Source organism: Mauremys mutica, chromosome 2 (assembly GCF_020497125.1).
Source record: "Mauremys mutica isolate MM-2020 ecotype Southern chromosome 2, ASM2049712v1, whole genome shotgun sequence".
In the NCBI taxonomy this organism is placed as follows: Eukaryota; Metazoa; Chordata; order Testudines; family Geoemydidae; genus Mauremys; species Mauremys mutica.
In genome coordinates this window covers 119479941-119502146 of record NC_059073.1, presented here as the reverse complement: position 1 = coordinate 119502146, position 22206 = coordinate 119479941, and the positions used below count along the sequence as shown (strand labels likewise).

At 43.3% G+C, this 22206-nt stretch overlaps 1 protein-coding gene across 1 annotated transcript in view; it reads left to right on the top strand.

Annotated features, from left to right (window-relative positions):
• The window catches only part of LY86 (lymphocyte antigen 86), a 43361-nt gene extending 28087 nt beyond the window's left edge, over positions 1-15274 (top strand). Inside the window, exons 2-5 of the mRNA XM_045006622.1 lie at positions 1977-2063; positions 3150-3278; positions 9157-9209; positions 13811-15274. Coding sequence (XP_044862557.1) covers positions 1977-2063; positions 3150-3278; positions 9157-9209; positions 13811-13894 — 353 coding nt within the window. The 3' untranslated portion in view covers positions 13895-15274. The remainder of the gene's footprint in view (positions 1-1976; positions 2064-3149; positions 3279-9156; positions 9210-13810) is intronic.
• Positions 15275-22206: the final 6932 nt, after the last annotated feature.

The window sequence follows — 22206 nt, the reverse complement described above, 5'->3', positions numbered from 1 at the left end:
GGCGGGTCACCTGAGGCCAGGGAAGTAGAGTCTGAACTGATGAGCAGAGTGGCTGAACAGGCATTCTGGGATACATCCTTATACCCTGGAGGACAATCACAGCGCTGGTGTGTGGCCACACTTGATGACCAGCGCTGCAGAACCAGCGCTGGAATCCTTATTCCCCATGCCAAGTGAGGTGTACGGCCAGCACTGCAGCCAGGGAGTTGCAGCGCTGGAAGTGCCTTGCAGGTGTGGCCACTTACTAATTGCAGCGCTGGTGGAGGCTTTCCAGCGCTGCAAATCGCCAGTGTAGCCATACCCTAAGACTCCACCTGGGAGCTTGCACACCTCCTGAATGAAACTCAGGGGGGGGCTTCCGCCCCACTTTGCCCCCCAAATTGTGCCCCACTAGAATTGCAAAGATGTGAAACTGTCCCTATCCCACCATTTTCAGTTCAATAAAATGTCACCTACAAAGCTTGGGCTAAGGTTTTCAAAAATAGGAGCATAAAGTTAGGCTCCTAAGTCCTTAGCTAGGCACGTAAGTGACCTGATTTTCATTCACCAGGCAACTTCCCCTGAAGTCACCCATGGTTTCCGAAATGTTCAGAACAAATTTGTTTTGGTCTACGCTAGGGGGGTCTCAAACTTTATTGCACCGTGACCCACTTCGAACAACAAAAATTACTACACGACCCCAGGAAGGGGGACCAAAGCTTGAACCTGCCCAAGTCCTGCTGCCCTGGATGTGGGAGCCAAAAGTCAAAGGGATTCAGCCCCAGGCAGGGGGCCTGTAACCTGAGCCCCGCCACTGGGGCTGAATGCAAGTCTAATGCCAGCCCTGATGATCTCATTAAAATGGAGTCGCGACCCACTTTGGGGTCCTGACCCACAGTTTGAGAACCGCTAGTCTACACTTGCAGTTAAACCAGGTTCGGCGCTGGCTCAGCTGCAACTGTTGTCGACACCCAGCATCAGAAATGGATATGTTGACAAAGCCTTAAAGTATTAAATAATTTAAGGACTGGCCAGGTCCTAATGGCTAGAAGGCAGGAATGTAGTGGGAGGGAGAGGATTTGAATTTATACAAGAGTCTGGTCAGTTTCATGCTGCTATTCACTGATAGGCAGCAGTAAAACTGACAAGAATCATGTCAATTTCAGACAGCCCCTGCCTGGGTTTGTTGTACCCCAGCTCCCAAGCATCCATCTTGGAGGCATATTTAATTTCAGAAACATCATGTTTCAATGGTGAAAAAACAAACAGATTTCAATTCCGGGGAAAAAATGAGTTTTTGGCTTTTTGTCGTGATTTGGGATGAAAAAATTTCCAAAAACTTTCACATACCTAAATTAAATTTCCCAGCCAGCTCTATTAGGCATTACTGCAATACAAATAGAACAGTAAATAATAATTATATTATTTATTATTAAGCACAAGTCACTGTGATAGAGGGAATGAGAGTTTAGGGCAGGGCTACCCAGATTGGGGGGCAAATGGGGCAATTTGCCCCAGGCCCCGGGCCCCGCAGGAGCCCCCACGAGAATATAGTATTCTATAGTATTGCAACTTTTTTTTATGGAAGGGGTCCCCAAAATTGCTTTGTCCCAGGCCCCCTGAATCCTCTGGGCAGCTCTGGTGTAGAGACCCTGGAAAGTGCAGCTGTGCAAGGACTCTTGTTTCAACTGAGTCCTGACTGCCAGCCCTAAACTCCCATTTTGAGTGGTCTCTCCCCACAGCAGGTCCCAGCCACATTCCTGCTGAAAGCGAACGCAGTTGGGATTAGCGTGATGTCGGTGAAATAGGCACAGAGCAATCTAATCCTCTAGCCACACGATGTCGGAGTTTGGGGATTATGTTTGGAAGGATTTCAAAGAAAATGTGTGACTTGATTTTCATAAGGATTCTATTCTTTTATCATTATTTTTTATGAAGTAGAGTTCCCATGCATTGGAAATAAAAGTAAAAATCAATTGCCTGTTACCTTTTGGCAGATCCCGTGCAAGATTTTGCTCTTAGCATCGACGGTTGTTCCAATATCTTAACGAAAACTTTTAACATCAGAGCTGCAATGGTCTTAAGTAAGTAAACTGCTGTTTTTGAGTGTTACAAATAAGATAAGTCATTGTGCATGTGTCAGTGTTAAGGAGGGTCTGATGAATAATAACCAAGTGCTTTTGACAAAACATGAGCGGGTTTATCACTCTCATGCGAGGGTCCAGGGGCTCAGACACAGATTGGGCCTCAGGAGGCATAGATTCTATTCTCAGCTGTGTCTCTGACCTACTGTGTGACCTTGAGTAAGTCACTTCACCCCTCTCCACCCCGGCGCCTTTGTTTCCCCTCCCACCCTTTGTCAGCCTGTTCACATTGTAAACTTGTTCTGGCAGGGGGTTGTCCTTCGGGTATTGTCTTCGCTACAAAGTTAACTCAAGTTACTCCTCTTGAGTTAGCCTAGCTAGAGAGTGAGAGGGGCCACACTGCAAAATAACACTTGAGCTGCTGTGGCTACACTGGCCCTGCACTCACTCGTGTGCAGCACTAAGACTTCTCGGGGCATGTCTGTTTTCGGGGGTCACAAGCGAGACAAGTTTGAGGGTTCTATTACAATCCTTGCACATGCTTGTTCACAACCCCTGACTGTAGGGTTTGAATCCAGTCGCCTCAAAAGCAGGGGTTCTCAAACTTTTGTACTGGTGACTCCTTTCACACAGCAAGCCTCTGAGTGCGACCCCCCTTTATACATTAAAAACACCTTTTTATATATTTAACACCATTATAAATGCTGGAGGCAAAGCGGGGTTTGGGGTGGAGGGTGACAGCTCGCGACCCCCCATGTAATAACCTTGTGACCCCCTGAGGGGTCCCGATCCCCAGTTTGAGAACCCCTGCTCAAAAGGAAGCTACTCTTCATTCACTACATATCTTGTTATCTACCACCAGGAACAGTACAGGGCAATTTCTGTATCACATAATGTTCTATGGTTTCAGGCCAGGCACTCTCAGTGGAATTGGGGCCTAAATAAGAAAAGAATAGGATCTTTTTAAAATAAATAATAAACTAATTATTTAATTCATTTAATGAATAAATTCATTATAAAATAAATAATAATAGCTCAATTTCCAAACAGTTCTCTCCCTGAACTCATCTTCTGTTTTCTGCGTAGGACACAACATCAAGGAACTGTCTATGAACATTAATCTCATCATAAATGGGAAGAGTATCCTCACCTACTCACAGAAACTCTGTGAGCCGAATGGCCGAAGGTTTATTTTCTGTGGAAAGAAAAAAGGAGGTAATTTTACCTAGCACACTAAACACTTGATGGGTGCTGAACACTGCAAGCAGGACACACCGCTGTGCTGCTGAATGTGCCACTACTTCCTAACATTCTGTTTACTGCAACAGAATGTTAGTGGATGACAGAAACACAGTAGGAGAGCGTCCTTTTATTTTTAAAGACTTCTTTTTGCATAATGGGCTCACTAGCTTGTGTTTTAATGGCACAGAGGTCTGAGTGCTATATACATCAGTGTTCAAGGGGGATTTAGAAGGATAATCTATAACTCAATATATAATGTAAATAAGTAGCATGGGCCTATGCCCCTTATGTTCAGTAGCAGTCTTATTTCAGCAAGACTGCTTGCATATCTGAGGACTATTGCAGGATTGTCTCCTATTTTTGTAAAAGCAAGGGCTGAGCTAATGAACAAGGTTACTTGAGAAATGTCTCCTATCTAAAAAGTTGTTTTTCCTGTTCACTGATCCATAATCCTTTCATAGAAGTTGCGCCTGAGTAAGGATTAAAGACTGCACCTAGGGTGACCAGATGGGATGAAGAAAATATTGGGACACATTGGGAGGAGTTCCCCCGGCGGAGCAAAAAAAAAAAAAAGGCAGAGAGAAAAAAAAACAGAGTCCCAAACAAACATCAATCGGGACGCGGGACAAAGGCCTAAAAATCAGGACAGTCCCGATTTTATCGGGACATCTGGTCACCCTAACTGCAGCATTTGGACCAAGATACATTATGGTACCATCTAAGGTGTTTGGTTTTATTTAAGGATCTCTAAATTCTTACTCTTCCTGATGCCAGGCTCATTTCTTTGGGCTGATTTGAAAAGAACGGTGGGTGGAGGGCAATTTCCCAGGGAGTTAAGAGAATGGCAGTTCAGTAAGTTAGTTTTGAAAGCTATTTTTCCCCAGTCACCTGCATCTCCATCAGCACTACAATAATTCATTTGCTGTAGGGCTGTGGGTTTTGTGACCGCACACTGCACTGTGGACAAGATGGCCTTGGGGGAATTGCTAAGACATTTCACACAGTACAGAGATATCAAAAAGAATAGCAGAGAAATACTGCACGAGCAACCAATTATGTAAATTCTGCAAGCCAGATAGACAGAAAAATTAAATTCAGAGGCTTTCTCAATAGTGTATTGAATTAAAGAAAAAATAAGACACCCACAGACCTACTGGAAGACTGTCTTATTCTGACAAAGTGCTTAATAACACCCTGTAGAAAACGCATTAAGGAGAACTAGAGTCGATCCTGAGCCCAGCACAAGCTGCTGTTTACACATTAAGCCACACAGCCAAACCCTTCTGGGGTACACTGGCCCTTAATCTTAGCCTGGCAGGGAGACTGTTTTCACTAATTGAAGTACATCATGATATAAAACAACACTTGATTATTTAAATAATGCCATGTATCTTCATTTAGAAGCTGCCCTCAGTGAATGACAGAACCTTATCACACAGTTGTTAATAGAAGCCATGTTGTTTAATAGCCACCTTCATTGGGTAGTCAGGACTTTCCCATGCAATCCACAGAGGGAAGGGGTTAAGTTTGCTAGATGATGGGGCTCCAAAATGGAGATGTGGTATTTCTAGATAGTCAGTGTACGTTTTTTTACACTATATTATAATGCAGTTTGGTCTCCAGCCCCACATGGAGCAGCTCAGCACAGCCACGTTTGAAGGCTGTGTCTACACTAGCACTTTTGTCAATATAACTTATGTCACTCAGGAGTATGAAAAAACAACCCTCTGAGCGACATAAATTACACTGACAAAAGCACTGGTGCGGACCGCACCATGTCAGTGGGAGACACTCTCTTGCCAACATAAATACTGCTGCTCGTTGGGGGTGGTTTAATTATGGTGACAGGAGAGGTCTCTCCCACTGGCATAGAGCAGCTACACGGGAGACCTTACAGCGGCGCAGCTGCAGCGGTATATCTGTGCCACTGTAAGGTCTCTAGTGTAGACATGGCCCGGTTGTTAGCATTGGTGTTAAACTTGACCATTGCCCTGTGTAGCGAGGGCCATAATTTGAGCTGTCAAATATGAGGTGAAGGAAGTGTGAAGATGGCAGACTGTTCTCTTTTTAGGGCTGAATTTTGTCAATTAGACCCCCATCTTCATTGCATGTTGAGTAACATTTGTAAAGCAAATTTTATTTGACCTCAGTTTAAATATAGTTGCAAGCAGGTTTTGGTTGGCCACTGTAGTGAGAACAAAGACTGTAAAGCTTTCTCCTACCCCGCTCCTAAACAAGCCACAGGCTTTATAGTTCGTTCCATTTATAGATCTTGTGGATCTTTTTTGAGAGAGCTAGGAATATACAGGGCTGCGAGACAGGAGGGTGTCGTGGAATGTAATTGAGGAGGAGTCAAAGGTGGCTAATAGAGAACATTTTCCTTCTTCTTTTATCTTTTACTTCTAGATGAGCAACCCATGATTAGAACTGTCTTGTCAGAACAAACATAGATGGATGTTTTACCAACATCTTCATTTCAATTATAGTATTTGTTACCTATCTTTTTACTTTTATTTAAACAAATTGTATAATGGTCACAACCAGACTAGCAAAGTTCACAAGGGATCTCAAACATGATTCCGAACAACTTATGTCTGTTTCTTTGAGATCTAAACGTATTTATACTCTCTTCAGTTCCAAAGAAGGCAAAGAGGTGAACTTTAGCAATGATTTTTTTCACTACTAGAGTCTTTGTGGTATTAAGTTTAAAGATGAGCTTCCTCTCTCTAAGGAGGAATTTTTCTGATCGTCGTTCATATCCCACACAAGAAAATAGTTACATAAGAGTTAGGATTGCTCAAATGTACTTCCCATCAACGCAGTCACAAAAAACAGAAAAAACACCCATTCTGGTAACTTTAGGATCCACATCCAGCACAACTCAGAGACCTTACCCAATTAATGCCCAAACACACTCACAGACTTTGCGGCTGCACAAACTCACTTTTTCACATCCAACATAGGACGCTCAAAGCACACACCCAATTTCTTGCAATCACACTCAACAAAAAAACCTTAACTCGGACCTTAGTTACAAATGAACATACACATGTAATGGCTTGTGTGTATAATGAGTTACACTTGCAGAGTATAAGATGTGAAGTTAGGTATTTCTTTTGAGTACAACTGTGAGGAAATGGACATGTATTCTCAGCAAGCAGCTGCACCACAGAGCTGGGTTCTGGTCTGATCTGCCATATGACCTTCAGTAAGAAACTCATCCTCTCCACCTCAGTTTCTCCCACCCGTAAAGTGAGTTAATGATACTCACCCAGCTCCAATATTTATAGATGAGCACTGTTCAGATCAGTTCTGAACCAACAGAATTCATAGCAGTTGTGCCATTGAGTTGAATGGGTGCAGGATCTGGCCCTAGAAGAGCTAAGTATTACTGTATTATTACTCACACAGAAAAAAATAAAAATTCTATAAAGGTTTAAAGCCCAGAAAAGGAAGAGGTGGGTGTAGATGTACTGGGGCCTTTATATAGTGTAACAAGTGTGAGAATGTTCAAAGATTTTCAGCCTAAGAAAGAGTTGAGAAAGAGGCGTCAGAATTTCATTATAGGTGTTTTGTCAGAAATGAGAGGCAACTTCACAAGAACAAGTAACTTGAAGTAATTCTCAGGAAATTCTTACCTGCTCCACTTCCTATTGTAAATTGCTAGAGACCTGTTGATGGCAGGGAGGAGTAAATTACTTTTGTTAGGAAGTCAGAGTGAAAAGAATCCACAAAATAGAAAAGAAAGCCCGAAGTCAGCAGTACCTAGAGATCTTTTTATGATGTTCTGCAGAAAACCTCTTCAGTCATGTTAGCCCTTAAGAGAAGGGTTGAACATGGAAGATAGTGCAAAACAGCCAACGTTCTTGGGACATAACAGATGCTGTGACTTATTAGTATCTTGCACATATGAAGATGGGGGAACCTTTTGACTGGAAAGTTTACAATGATTTGTGAATTGATCCCATAAATAAGATCAATCGTTCACACTATATAACCTATGTGAACTCAGACAGGAAAGTTCCAAAGAGGCAATACTTTCCATTCAATGCACAAAGCTAAGTGTTTATCTTATTTATAATTACTGCAACTAATTTATCTCATTTGCCCCCCACTGATAGGTAAATGCAAGGGTTTAGGAAGATGTACTGTATTGAGAATACTATGTTAAACTCGAATCCCAAAAGCAAGACATGCATTCAGTTGGATTCAGCCTTGGGAGACACTGTTTTCTGCTGTAGCCCCAGCTTTGTAAAGTCCATGGAGAGGCAATCACACTGGTTTCAGAGACCTGGTTTAAACAACACAGCCACCAAAGTGGGTGGTTCTGGTCAGCTAGGGGTTTGGTCATAAAACACAGTAGACCTATTGATTCAGAACATCTCCTGGGAGCCTCCAGTAGCTGAAGATTAAAGCTGCTCTCATCCCCTGCAGCAGAAGCCCACCTACTGGTACAGGGGAGAAGAGTCCATTTCCCCATCTGTGAAGTGGGACTGATATTCACTCAGCTCACAAAGGAATAGAACTCAGGGGTGCACAGCTCCTATCCCCTACTAAATTCCAGATCAGCTCCCCCAGATGCCCCAAAGAATAGTACTGGTGGTGGCGGTAGTCCTAGGAATAACTCCTACTGCTACCACCTCAAGCAAGAGTGTGGCCACAATGCATGGGCAGGACTTCAGGGTCTCCTAATTGGGAAAGTACATCTACAGCCCAGGATTGCCTTAATCTAGCCCTGGTGGGATGGTCAAAGTTGATTTATGGTGTAGTAGAAAAATTAGTATCTACCTTCACCAGGGAGATACTAGCATCCCCACACATTCAGAAGCATGTGTGTTGTCTGATCTTGTCTAATTCAGTTTCAAACATAGGTTTTGCAAAGCTAGGACACAGTCATTTCACTTTTAATCTCTTGCCAGTTCTGAAATACTCCAGGGCTGACTCCATTGACTCACGTGACCTGTGAAGAGTCTCTATCTCCAACTGTTAGAGAAGGATTCAGAGCTCATACTTCCTCCACTTTTGTCCTCTGCTGCTGTTCAGGACTTGTTGGGCAGTTTGATCCTGGTTCCAAGCTGCCTGTCCCACTTGCTGCATTTTCCTTCTCAAACACGGCCCATTACAGGAGATTCTACAGCAAGGGGTTGCTTTCTGCACTGCACTGTCCACACCAGCACTTTAAAAATAGGACCGCTCCCATCTACACCTCTGCTTCTGCAAATGCTCAAACCCCACTTTTTTTTTTTAATAAAAGAGGAAATGAAGGCAGAGAGGACTTGCCTAAGGGGCCCAAAATGTCGACATCAACACTGGGATTAGAATTCAGGATATTTTAGCTGTTGACCCTAAATCCAATTCACTAGACTACAGCTGGCTCATGGCCTGGACTCTCCAGCTGCTTCACCTGTGCCATGGGAAGCATTTTCCTTTTCAAAGAGCTGTTGCCATGGTTGCTCACTTCTGTGCATGAAGCAGGAGCCTTAGAGTCTGAGGCTTCTCTGCTGTATCGAGTAATGACTCAAAATTTTAAAAATACTGCAAAACCCAGTTCTGTTTAGTTTTGCTAGATCCTAGACAGGAGTTATAGGCCTGGATTCTGCAGACATTGAAGCACCTGCACAACTTTACTCAGATGGGCAGTGATGACACTGGAACTCTTCATAGTCTCTCCTACACTAGGAAGATGGTCCATTCCTTTACGCTTCTCTCAGAGAGTTGTTGTCCATAAAGCTTTTTTAAGTCCTAGAGCACTTGTCACTGAGAGTTTCAAAGTATTGCTATAAAACAGTGCATACTATCACCTCCTTGTTTCCTTTGTTCATTGCACAATCATCATCCATTTGTTTTTCAGAACATATCTACTATGAAGGGCCTGTCACACTGGGAATCCATGAAATCCCCCAAGTAAGTTCCCTGCGGTTATGTCCTGAAATCTAAGAATTACCTGACTAAGAGCAAAAAGCGCGATAATAATGTGTGATTTCAACTATTCCCATATTGACTGGGTAAATGTCACCTCAGGGCATGATGCAGAGATAAAATTTCTAGACACCAACAATGACTGCTTCTTGGAGCAGCTAGTCCTGGAACCCACAAGGGGAGGTGGCAATTCTTGATTAAGTCCTAACTGGAGCCCAGAATCTGGGCCAAGAAGTAACTATGCCTGAATCAATCAGTAATAGTGACTGTAATGTACTTACATTTAACATTCTCATAGAGTGGATAAAAGCCCCCCAAAACCTACTACGGTAACATTTAACTTTGAAAAGGTGAACTACATAAAAATGGGGATACTTGTTAGATGGAAAATAAAAGAAGCTATCACAAGGGTTAAATGCCTGCAAGTAGCAGGGGTACTATTTAAAAACACCATAATAGAGGCTCAAACTAAATGTTTACCCTCAACCAGAAAAGACAATAAGAGGACTAAAAGAATGCCACCATGGCTAATAATCAGAGTGATGTTTAGAAAGACATCTTGAAGTCACTGTGGATAGTTCTCTGAAAACTTCAGCTAAGTGAACAGCAGCAGTCAAAGAGGCAAACAGAATGTTAGCAACTATTAGGAATGGGATAGAAAATAAGACAGAAACTATCATAATGCCACTCTATAAATTCAGGTGCCCCCATACCTTGAATACTGTGTCAGTTCTGGTTGCCCAACCTCAAAAAGAATACAGTGGAACTGAAAAATGTTCAGAGAAGGGCAACAGAAATGATCAAAGATATGGAATGGCTTCCATACGTGGAAAGACTAAAAAGATTAGGGTTCTTCAGCTTAGAAAAGTAATGACTAAAGGGGGATATGGTAGAGGTCTCTTAAATCATGAATGGTGTGGAAAAAGTGAATAGAGAAGTGTTAGTTACCCTTTCCCACAATACACAAATGTGGGATCATCGTATGAAATTAATAGTCAGCAGGTTTAATACAAACAAGAGAAAGTACTTTTTCACACAATGCACAATTAACCTGTTGAGCTCATTGCCATGAGATGTTGTGATCGCCAAAAATGTAACTGGGTTCAAAAAAGAATTTGGTCAATTCATGGAGGATAGGTCCATCAATGGCTATTAGCCAAGATGATCAGGGATGCAACCCCATGTTTGGGATGACCCTAAACGTCTGCCTGCCAGAAGCTAGGAGGGAAAGATTCAACTGCCCTGTTCTGTACACTTCACCTGAAGCTCTGGTATGGACCACTGTTGGAGACAGGATACAGTGACAGACGGATTATTGGTCTGACTCAGTATGGCAAGTCTTATGTCCTTAAGAACCATCACATTGTCCTACCAGAATGTCCCTAGTACAGAACAGATTCACTCTTCTAGTACTGGAGGCTGGGGACATTCAGCACGGTTGGTTTTCCCCATGTTTGTAGTTTGTCCCTCTAGTACACTGCCCTGCCCTGATTCTTGCATTGGTAGCAGGGGAAGCAGCGCCTCCTGGTGATTCCTAAGAGGAAGGTCACCTCTGCAAGGGCCCATTAGCACCACTGGAGCAATGTTTCTATACCAGTAGTTGCTGCAAGGAGCTTAAACTCGCTGAAGTCTTAAGATGAGAGTCAAGGGTAGTGGGGAAGGGGAAGAAATGGAGAAAGGAAGAAGTGGAGAGGAGATGAAAGGAGTTTAGACTGGAGGACACAACCTCTCTCTCCCCTCTTTTCCTTCCTATCAGTCCTTCACTTCTACTCTCATTGGCCTATTTTACCACCTCCCCTTCCCTGCTTATCCATTATGTCTTTGGAAGTAGCATACTCCATACTGAACCAATCTCCTGCTTGAATTTCAGCAGACAGGCACACAGTGCCAGAGATGCTGAAAGCCTCCTAGCATCTGTTTACCTGCCCAGGCACAACTAAACGCTGTCCTCGGCCAGGCAAAGACACCAACCATTTGCCAAAGAATTGAGGAGGCCAGTGGAAGGGAGCACAGGGGTCTAGATCAGAGTGGCCATTGGTTAAGAACTTGCAGGTGGGGAGAATCATGGCCACCAAAACTAAAGTGTACAATCCCATTAAGCAGTCAAGGACCTACTACCGCTTCATTCTGCTCATGTTGACTAGTATATAATTCCATGAGACACTGATAAGCAACTTGGCCCATAAGTAGTCCCACTCCTACAATAAGGTACTTAATGTGAGTAAGGATATATATTTCACAGATTTTTAAGGTCAGATGGGACAATGAGATTATCTAAGAAAACCTTCTATAAGAATCTGGCCCTGTGAGAGTTAGGGAATCCAGACCTAAATAAGAAAGACAGTCATTCTTCTCAGATTTTTTTATTTATAAGAATTCAGTTTTCCAAATTATCAAAAAGTTATAATAAAATTTAAAGAAATCCAGTCATTCGAGAACAATTGGGACAGGTCACAACAGCCCCATATCCAGGCAAAAGACTATATAGCACTGAAGAATTACTAAATTTATAAATAACAGAACAGGAAACCAACCTCAATTACCTAATAAGGGCCAATTCTTCCACTCTGACCCATGGGGAATAAGGTACTACTCAACATGTATATGGGTTGCAAAATCTGGCTCTGATTATTATAAACATTGATCTAATATCAGCAACCCCAAGAGAGTCCAGAGGCGACACATGGGGAGAAGGCATGTGGGGTCACATGCCTCCCCAGATTTCTGCCAAGGTTTGCAGGCCCCGCACAGTCACATGGTGTGGCGGAGCCCATGAGCTGTGCCCCATGGGGAGAGCCAGGAGCAACAGCAAGGGAGCCGCAGGGAGGGGCTGCTGCTTTCCAGGCAGGGAGACTGAGAGTAAGGGGGAGGGACCTGCCTCAGGGGGAGGAGGGCAGTGACTCGAGCTATTTCAGGGGTGGCCAAACCTTTAAATTTTGCCCCTCACTACCACTCACAGCAGATATGAGTTGTCTCTGAGAGACTCTGTTCAGTGGAATCCAACATAGGCGCCAACTTTCCCCGGCGCCGGTGGGAGCTCGCGCCTCCTCGCCCCTGGCCCTGCCCCTACTCCAACCTTTCCCCGCTCCCATTCCAACCCCTTCCCCAACGTCCCCACCCCAACTCTGCTCCCTCCCTGCCCCATTGGACCCTTCCCCAAAATCCCGCCCCAGCCCCGCCTCTTCCCTGAGCGCACCACATTCCCCGTCCTCTGCCCTCCCTCCCAGTGCTTGCCGTGCAAAACAGCTGTTTGGCGGCGCAAGTGCTGGGAGCTCGGGGGAAGAAGCAGGTATGCAGCATGCTCAGGGGAGGAGGCAGAGGCAGAGCAGAGGCGGAGGCGAGTTGGGGAAGGGGAGCAGGGTGGGGAGCTGCCAGTGGGTGCAGAGCACCCACCAATTTTTCCCCCTGGGTGCTCCAGCCCCAGAGCACCCACAGAGTCAGCATCTATGGAGTCCAGTACAAACAAGGCTATATACTCAGGAACCATGTTGTCATGGGGTCTCCTCTAGAACCTACACTGTACTGTCCCCAAAGAGAGGTTCAAGGGGGAAGAGGCCAGTTCCTGTTGCAGAAATCCACATGGTACAGAGAGGAGAATCCCCAGGAAAACAGTCAATTACTAAATGCACACACCCACCACCTCAAAGCCAGAGAGCTCTTAACGCCCAGAGAGGTTTCTATGGGCTCAGGCCAAAGGCAGCACTGCTTCTCTGAGCCTCCACATTGCTGGCAGGTTTCCTGCCCAGTTTCTGCAGAGAAGATCAAATGTGGCTCAAAAATCCAGAATTAAAACAAATTTCTGTGTTAAGTCCTCCTCTCAATCTCTGAAGTAAGCTTAGCCTCCTGACTTTCCCAATATTTCTGACTGTTAGGAGGAGAGAGATATTTTGACCTATGAAATTAAGATGTTCCCTAAGCCAAGGTCTACACATTTGAACTGTGCATAGTTTCTCTTTTACATTGTGCAGAGTGCTGATGTGAAATTGCCCCCGAAGGAAGCGTTATTGTTACCACCTGTTTTGCTGGAACTAAGATACAGCAAGTTCTGTGTCTGTGTCACGTGTTTCTACAGATGATGCTTTTTTTTAAAATACCCAATTAATATGTTATCATCTGTGAAAATTCATCTGAAGTTATAATAGTGCAATATTTGAACAATAAGATTAGAGTGGGATGAATCCCAGTCAAAAGAACATTTCTCCCACTCTGATTATACAGCAGCTGCAAAGTAAAGAAAAAGCCTTAATAACAAAAGCCAAGGTGCAGTTGTTTCAGAAAGAGCAAGAAAAGCTGCATGGACCTGAAAGGAATTTTTAAATATGAAGAGTTTTATTTCCCTATAGAAGCATTTACAGCCATGTTTTAATTTTGAATTTGCTGTGCTATCAACATTTGACATCTATGAAGAGGGGCATTTGGCAAGAAAAATGGGCCACACCTTTTACCACCATTGAAACATATTTGGACTGAAGAGCTTTCAGGAGGGGTATAACAATTTTAACAAAAAAGGGGACTCTCTTCTATGAAGAGAGGCAGTTCTGTACTATTTGTGTGCTAATCTAATGTTTTGCTTTTGTTTCACACAGGGAGAGTACACAGTCTCAGTGATGCTGTATAATGAAGATCATCTCACTGTTGCTTGTGCTGATTTTACCATAAAAAATAAATAATTTTTCCCCATATAAAGCAAAGAAGCGATCAGAAACAGTTCATTTAAAGGGGCAGGTCACCAAAATAGTGCAAGCTTTGTAGCTGAGAAAGCTAGTTATATTCTACAGTGATATTGAAGGAAATAATTCCACTCAGAGGTTCGGGTGCTATTCTTGTTTATAATCTATTGCTTTTAGGAAGTCACTAGAACCCCAAGAGATAATTTATCCTATGACATTCACTGTACTCCATTTGTTTTTGTTTCTATAATATATGGCTGCTTTAAAATAGCAAGAGTTTTAAATGCTCAAAAGCCTTCTAGTCCAGTAACTGCAGAACTGAATGAAACAGGCATTGCCCAGTGAGCTGTCTAGCAGGAGGAGATCAGAGCTTTTTTCCTGGGCTACTGGAGGCAGGAGGGGACTTAGCACAGTGGTTCCCAAACACAGGCATGCCTGCTAGAGCGATGGCTTTTGTGATTGACACTAGGCAGGGAGCACCAACCACAGAATCCTTTCCTACCTGAACTTGGTGCAATGAATGTCTGTATCATTTTACACATGCTCATTTTACACAATGATAGACTTGGGTTGTCCCAGATTTCAACTTTGTTCAGTCTGACATGATAGGGGATTTGGAGCAGCCTTAGTTTAACTAAATGAGAGGCAGGCCAACATTATACCAGAGGAGAGGAGTTGCAGTTGCTGCATTAAGAGAAGAGGGCACTGGCACTGCCCAGGTCTTACTCTTAGAAATTGATGCCTTGGGAAACACTATACTGCACTCAGTCTCTGGTGGGGAGGAGGGAGTGCCTCACATTATCCCTTCCAAATTCAGTATAGTTCGGTACCTAACACAGGGCCATTTAAAAAAAAAAAGCTTCCAATATCTTACATTGGCTATTACAATATCAAGGTCAGAAAGGCACCTACCCCACAGTTAAACTCTCAGCATGCATTCAGTATTGTGCACTTAACATTTGCAATCAATACAATGTAATGTTACAAAAAGCTGCAGATACCAGCTCATTTATTAATGGTAAAGAAAACCAAATTATTTATGTTAAGGAAGACATACGGAAAGTAGGGGAAAGGCCTACATGATATGGAAGCCTCTTCAGACATCCTGATTGCAGCATTCATCCACATACTTTTATAGAAGCTATAGCATAACCTCACTGTAGCCCTGTACTCTCTGTGACTCTTTTTAATAAACCCATGAAAGAGAGACCCAAGAATGTGAACAGAAGTATTCCACCTGCTATTTGAGCAATCCTTGTGTCATATCTGTTCTCTGGAGTAACAGCACTCCACTCTTCGATTTTTTGGATTTGCTTTTTTGTTTTTTACGTCCTTTCTAATGACATGTGAACGATCCTGCTAATAGGCTATTATGGCCATCTGCTTCTCAATAAAGTCATATGAAAAAGAGTCTTTTATGTTCTTTTTTCTGTTTAGGTATTTTGCCTCTAAGGTCCACCCAAAAGGTAAAGCCAAAAACTCATAGAAAAAGTTACCATTTCTTGCTTGAGACTTGAATATCCTCTCCTCCCTGGCTTTAACAATGCAGAGAAATATCAGGATAAGAGATATAAGCTATCTTCAGTTCTCTCAGAAAGAACCATTCCCCAATTGTTGCCCCGAGATCTCATCAAAAGAATGCATCTCTGAACGAACAGTGCCCCCTGATAAATAACTATTGTGTTCCGAGATGGTCCTCCATTTCCCATCCATGCAGTGGACCTGTTAAATCCAGTTTCACCAACTGTGTTCAAGTCTTCAGGGACCTGATCTATACTATGAAGTTTTACTATGACTGAATATAGTTGTGAATAACCATGTTAACTGACAGTGTTCAACACAAATTAACAGGCAAAGTATAAACTCGGACAAAACATTCAACATACTGACAACTAATTGTGATTAAACCTTGCTCTGATCAGGGTTTAAACATAATGAGCTGACGCTATATTGAACACAGTTTATCCTAGTTGCCTGCTAAACAGTACTCAGCATCATGTTAGTTAACTCAATGAGTCAGAACTGCGCTCAGCGACAAGAAAGCTATACAGGGTAGACCTCTGAGGAAGTATGGGATATCAGCCCACATACAAACAGTTAGGCAGTATGGTCCATGTGGATGTGCACACAATGACTATGTTATGGAAAAGCCACCATGGAGACTCACTTTAACTCTTTGTAACCTGCCCAGAAGAAGGTATCACAAAAATGGATACAAAAATGGATACAAAAAATCTCAAAAGCTTGTACCTTCCACCAGAAGTTGGTCCAATAAACGATATTACCTCACCCACCTTGTCTCTCACAGAAATTTATAGATTTTTTCCCATAAATTTAAGCCCTCTCTACAAGACTCCTAAATGGTTACAAAAGTCAGAACAAACTGACATGGAGAAGAAATCATCAAAATCACATCTAGCAGCATTAGTAGCACACGGAAATGTTCCCTAAGTCCAGCTCGCTTCATGACAAACCTTGCCCCTAAAATCCTATTGGATGGCCTTGCCTTCAACCAACTGACCATACCAGATGAAAAACAATCCCAAGGGCCTTCAGTAGTTGAAACACCTCCAACTAAAATAGGTGTCCCCTACGACCTAGACATTGCCCGGGCAACCTAGTTCTTCAATCCAGAAGCATACCTCCAAAAATTTCCATTACCAGAGAAATAAATAAACTGGTCATCTCTTACTTAAGGTGTGGTACTACCCGTGTGCTGTGGACAATCAGTTACGCAATAAACTACACATCCGAGCAACAAAACCTCATCTCCAGAAATCAGACTTCTATCGCCTGAGCTAAAATAGATCTCCCTTTGGTGTTAACTGTAGCAGGTCCCTTAGGATATGTTTACACTGCAATAAAACACCAGGTGTGGCTGGTCCATGTCAGCTGACTTGTGCTCACAGGGCTCAGGCTGCCAGGCTGGAGTCTGGAGCTTCAGCTGGAACCTGGGCTCTGGGACTTTACTCCTTCCAGCGTCTCCAGAGTTCGAGTTCCAGCCTAAGCCCGAATGTCTACACTGCAATTTTACAGCCTCACAGTCCAAGCCCCAACTCGGGCCAGCCAGGGGTATTTAATTCCTGTGTATATATAACCTTGGCCTCTTGATGGACCTGCTACTAGAGGATTTCACACAAATACACATACATAAAGCCAGTATATCACACCAAGATCAGCTGAACAGTCCTTGGGTTCCTAGCACAAACACTGCTTGTCTCTTGCTGTCAGAGAGAATTAGGTAAATGACTAAAAATAAACCCAAGTTCTTACTCCCCACATAAAACTGGAAACACATTTTATTCCTGGTGGTGTACTCAAACCCTTTGCTCAGTTATTTGCTACCTAAGAGGCTTCCCTCGCCAACCCTGCTCCACATCTTAGCAGCCCATAGCTTCATCTGCTTCCAGATTAAAAAGTGGCTCAGTCCCTTCATCCTGAAAAGCCCCTTGGCTTAACCCGGCTTCTCCTTTTATTTCCTGCTCATAATCAGCCTCAGCTGGGCCCCTCCAGGCTTGGCAGTTTGGGCACTTTCTGCAGGACAGGGATTTTTGTCTTCTCTGGTCCCAGTACAGCATGTTAACCCCTTCATGGCCCAAAAAGGTGTGGGGCGCAGCCACACTGTGATGCCTGAATTAGAACAGATTTAGCAATTACAGCATTTGTCTTTCCAAAATAGCCTTAAAAAGCTAAATAAAGCTACCATAGCAACAAACAAGTTCTGATTATAGCTGGGCTGTGTTAGTGTGAGAGCACATCCCCTAGTGATTCACAGCTCTAGAGAGGAGGAAGGATGCTTTCACAGAAACAAGGACCTGTGAACTTCCCAATCAGCTCTCCTTGAAACCAGGAGGAGGAGGCAGAAATGAAACCAATGGCTAAATTCTGTGCTCAAAGACTTCCCTGAAGGAACTGTGTGGGTTGGAAACAACTTTGGGGATTTGTGTAGTCTTCTGTTGTCTTCAAAGGTGCTATTCTTTCCTCAAAATGAGTGCATGTATTTTTAAGAATCCTTTTTAGACTCTTGAGTGTGTCTCTAAAGAAGGCTCTGGCTGCTCCACTTTATTCTTTCATTGGGTTCTCTGGGACGCAGTGGCGGGGGAGACTTCAGGACAATGGCAAATTAAACCATGAAGTTATCTTCGTCCTAGCCCTATACACCACCCAGCTCTCATTGCAACAGAATAGCACACACATATGCCTGACGAAGGATCCATGTGGCACCTAGGCCCCAGTCTTTAAGGAACTGCATGGGAGCAAACCTGTGCCCGTGCGGAGCCTCACTGAACTGAAAGGGGCTCCATGTAACACAAAGGTCCAACCACATGTGCTCCTGCAGGACTGGGGGCCTGGAGGACACTGTGATTGGCACATTACAAATGCATAAAATGAACAGATGACGTGGATGTGGGATCTCCATGTCTCCAATGTTGTAAAGCACATTCCAGTAGGGAACCCCAAAGCAACAGAAGGACTTCAGAGAGCGCGTCTGCACTTTGAAGAATATCCCAGCAGACAAAGCTGAGGATTAAAGGACACAAAGGTCTTGTCTAGATGGCAAGTTAGTGCATGACAAACTGAGGAGTATATCTTTACTGTACTAGCATTCATACACTAACTGGCTGTGTGGACCCTGCTACCACACACCAGAAGTTCCTTGGTGCACTTTGACCTACTCCCATTTGAAACAGGAGTAGGGCAATGGCTGGAAGAGCAGTCATCACCCCTCTGTGTCAACTGCATAGGGTATTGGGGCCACTGGATCTGAATAAAGGACTCCCCTACTGCTACACCAACAGTTACCTGTGCAGGAAGTAAGTGGTACAGAGGACTTGGGGTGCCCTTTCCATCACAGTTGATTTTAGTCTATTTTGCAAAAATAAATAAATAATTAAATATACTACTTGCCCCCAATGCTACAGATGCAAAACCTTCCCCTGCATGGCATGACAGAGCCGGCTGGAGGAGGTTATACACTGTCTCTTGGGTTTGCTGAGAGGGGCCCACATGAATTGTTTTGCAAGGGTTACAAATTTGTCTCAACTTCCTGAAGACCCCCTGCTACAGTGAGGCTTATAATTAATATCACAGCATGGCTGTTGGGCAATTTGGGACCATCTCTATATACATATTGTTTAAAAAACAAAACATTGTGTCATCTAGATTTTATACGATTTAGATGTGACTCATTGCACCATCACCACTTGGCCATCTTAGCCATTGTTTGTTCCACTTCCTCTAACCCTCCATCTGTCTGTTTTGTCTTCTTTAGTTTGTAAGCAGAGCTGGTCAAAACTCAGCATTACTGTCTCACAGAAAATTTTCACATTCCAAATTAGACCGAAAACAAATCTTTACAACATTTCCCACAAAATGGAAATTCAGAAAAAAAAATGTTTTGGAAAAATTTGTTTTTATAGGAAATGTCATCAAAATTAAACACAAATTGGACAAATTCTGAAGCACAGTGAAGCCTGAGGTGCAAGACCATGCTGGACTGACAGAGAAGTAAAATGTGAACAGCAATGACAAAAGAAACAAAGGGGACAGAGTAAGTTAATGCCACATTTGTTATATGAAATGAAAGAAAAGACATTTGTGTTTGAGGTGGATAGAAAGATCATTATTACAAGCCTTTTCTAAAAGATATCCATCATCATTACTATTACCTAATACTAGAAGTTGGCCCAGGTACTAGAAAACTCTTGAGATCAAGAGAAAAAAATCACATTTTCACCAGTTGAGGGCCTCCCACATGTAAAACTAACTAGCCTGAAAGGATCGGAGACAAGCAATTAGTATCAGCCAGCAGACAATTGCCAGGGTGATTTCAAGCATCTTCAAAACGCCTGAACAAAGAGATCAGACGTACAAGGCACATTAAAAGAGACCAGGCTCTTGCTTAGATGGATTTCCAGTACAGTGGCAGCATTAGGCACCTGCAACCCATGCAATCGTTGGAGGCCCCAAGGCAGCCCCCTGATAATGGTAACTGAGTTACAGATTAAACGCAAGCCAAGCCCAGCACGATGATGCAGGGACGCAAGCCCACCCAGCGTGATGAGTGTCAACACTTGTAGGGGTCCAAGAATTGAGCTCTGCAGGGGCTCACCATGAGACAAATGCCATCCCTGTTCCAAAGGAGTGTATTCTGTTGGCAAGGGCCCAACTGCTATTTGGTCAGCCACTCATGAATATACAAGATGGTGAAACATCCTTTGGCATTGTCATAATGTATCCACTATCTGGTTATACAATAATCCTGAGGCTATTTTAGAGTGAGATGATAGTGGCTGGTTTCAGAAATTCAGTTACCACTGACTCACACGCTGAGCAGCCACCCATGGGCTTTTCTTTTTTCCTCCTCTTCCCACTCTCCTCACTCTGCCCTGCCACCATCAATCTAACCACAGGACAGCATGACGCTGAGTGTGAAACAAGCGGAAAGGGGCTCAGCTTGATCACGAGAATGGCACTGCTGAGAGCCAAAACAAATATTTGCCAGTAACCCTGTGTCTTTTGTTTGCTTGCACGGCTCCCATTTACTAGCTTTCTTACGGTAAATTTTACAGCTGGAGTTAGTAGAGTGACAAGGTGGGCCTATTGCTTCTCAATGCGCTGATGGTTTCTCCCTTATTTAGTATTTAAACACTTGTATTTAATATATTGAATGTTCTCCGTCCCTTCCAAGACTAGATTGTCACTTGTTTTCCCTCCCTGCCCTCCCTTTATCATGTTGAGAGCTGTCAGCCTGAAAAATTCTGGGAGAAGGAGAAGTGGTGGGGAATGGTACACACATAGCACTGGTTTTCAACCTGTGGTACACAGATCCCTGGGGGCCCGCAGACTATGTCTAAGATTTCCATCCAGAGGGATCCGCACCTCTGTTCAAAATTTGTTAGGTGTCTGCAATGAAAAAAGGTTGAAAACCACTGATATATAGGGTTTAATTATGTAATGCTTGCTATGCTTTGGTCACAATGCAGCTGGCTCTGTCTGACCCATATTAAGGATTCTTCTGTCCTCTCACTACTGAGCTAGATCCCAGTCCTGCAAAAACATAAGTGCTTAACTTTGCCTTCAGTGGGACTATTCATATCCTTAAAGTTAAGCATGTGCATATGTGCAGGATCAGGTCCTTTGTCCCCACATCAACCACATGATGCCAGTAACTTTCCTCCCTCTGTCTCCCTCCCTCCCTCTCTCTATCCATGTCTGAAATGGAAACAGCAGTGGCTGTTGCAGTCCTTGTTATTTCAGGCTGGGAAACACTGCACACAAGTTCCCTGTACTCTTTCATCTCGATTTATTGAAGTTAAACCCCAGCTATTTCCCATTCTGAACGCCAGAAAGTGAAGCCAACAGAAAAAGTAAGTTTTAAAAAATGAAGACATCCAAACTGATCTTAATGTTGGAGAAAAAGTTCAGGCTTGAATCAATTAGCTGGAGACACTATTGTTTGTAACCAATTAAAAATCAAAGCAGAACCAATTTACCCATTAATGGGGGTGTTGTGAAAGATGAAGAGGCTGTCAGTAGCTCCCTAGTTACAACATAGATTTTCTATTGCTTTGCAGAGGACAGATAAATTACTACCAACGTTTTATTACTGATTCTATGAATGGGTAAAAAAAATCTGGTCATGAAGCTTGTATTTCTTCGTTACAGCTTGGGCTGTTCTCTAATAACATCAAATTCAATCATCCCCAAACTTCAGGGAAGTTTGGATCCAGATCACAAACAGGTGGTTCTTTTCCATCTCTAATTATTTTGTTAACACCCATAAATATAACCACAGAACTGGAGAAAATAAATGCAGATCCATTTAAAAACAAATACGTATCTTGTACGTAATGTTTAAAAAGAAAGGTGGTTAGCCACTTTGCTGCAGGTCCTAAATAGAACTTCTGTGCAGTAATGACGGAATGTGGCAGTGGAATGCCAGCGCATTCCCTACAGTGTCAAATTCCTCTGGAATATCTCATTATCTCCAAGAGTCACATCTTCCTGTTCATCCATAGCTGCCTTACAGCCTTGTCTATATTGTGGATTTGCCTTGATTCCAGCACTCAATGCCAGCAACCAGCATTGGTGTAAACTCCAAGTGCAGACAAGGAAGGCAATTATTTGTACCACTGGAGCTTACCTTGGATTCAAGCAGAACTTTATGTAATTTTTAGATTATAGGACCATGCTTGTATAGCAGTACCCTCTCTAGCAAAACAGCTCTTTCCAGCCCCAGCTAGAACCTGTGAGGAAGGAAGTGCAGCTTCCCCTCTGAACCCTAGCTGTAGTGAGGCTTTGCCCACACA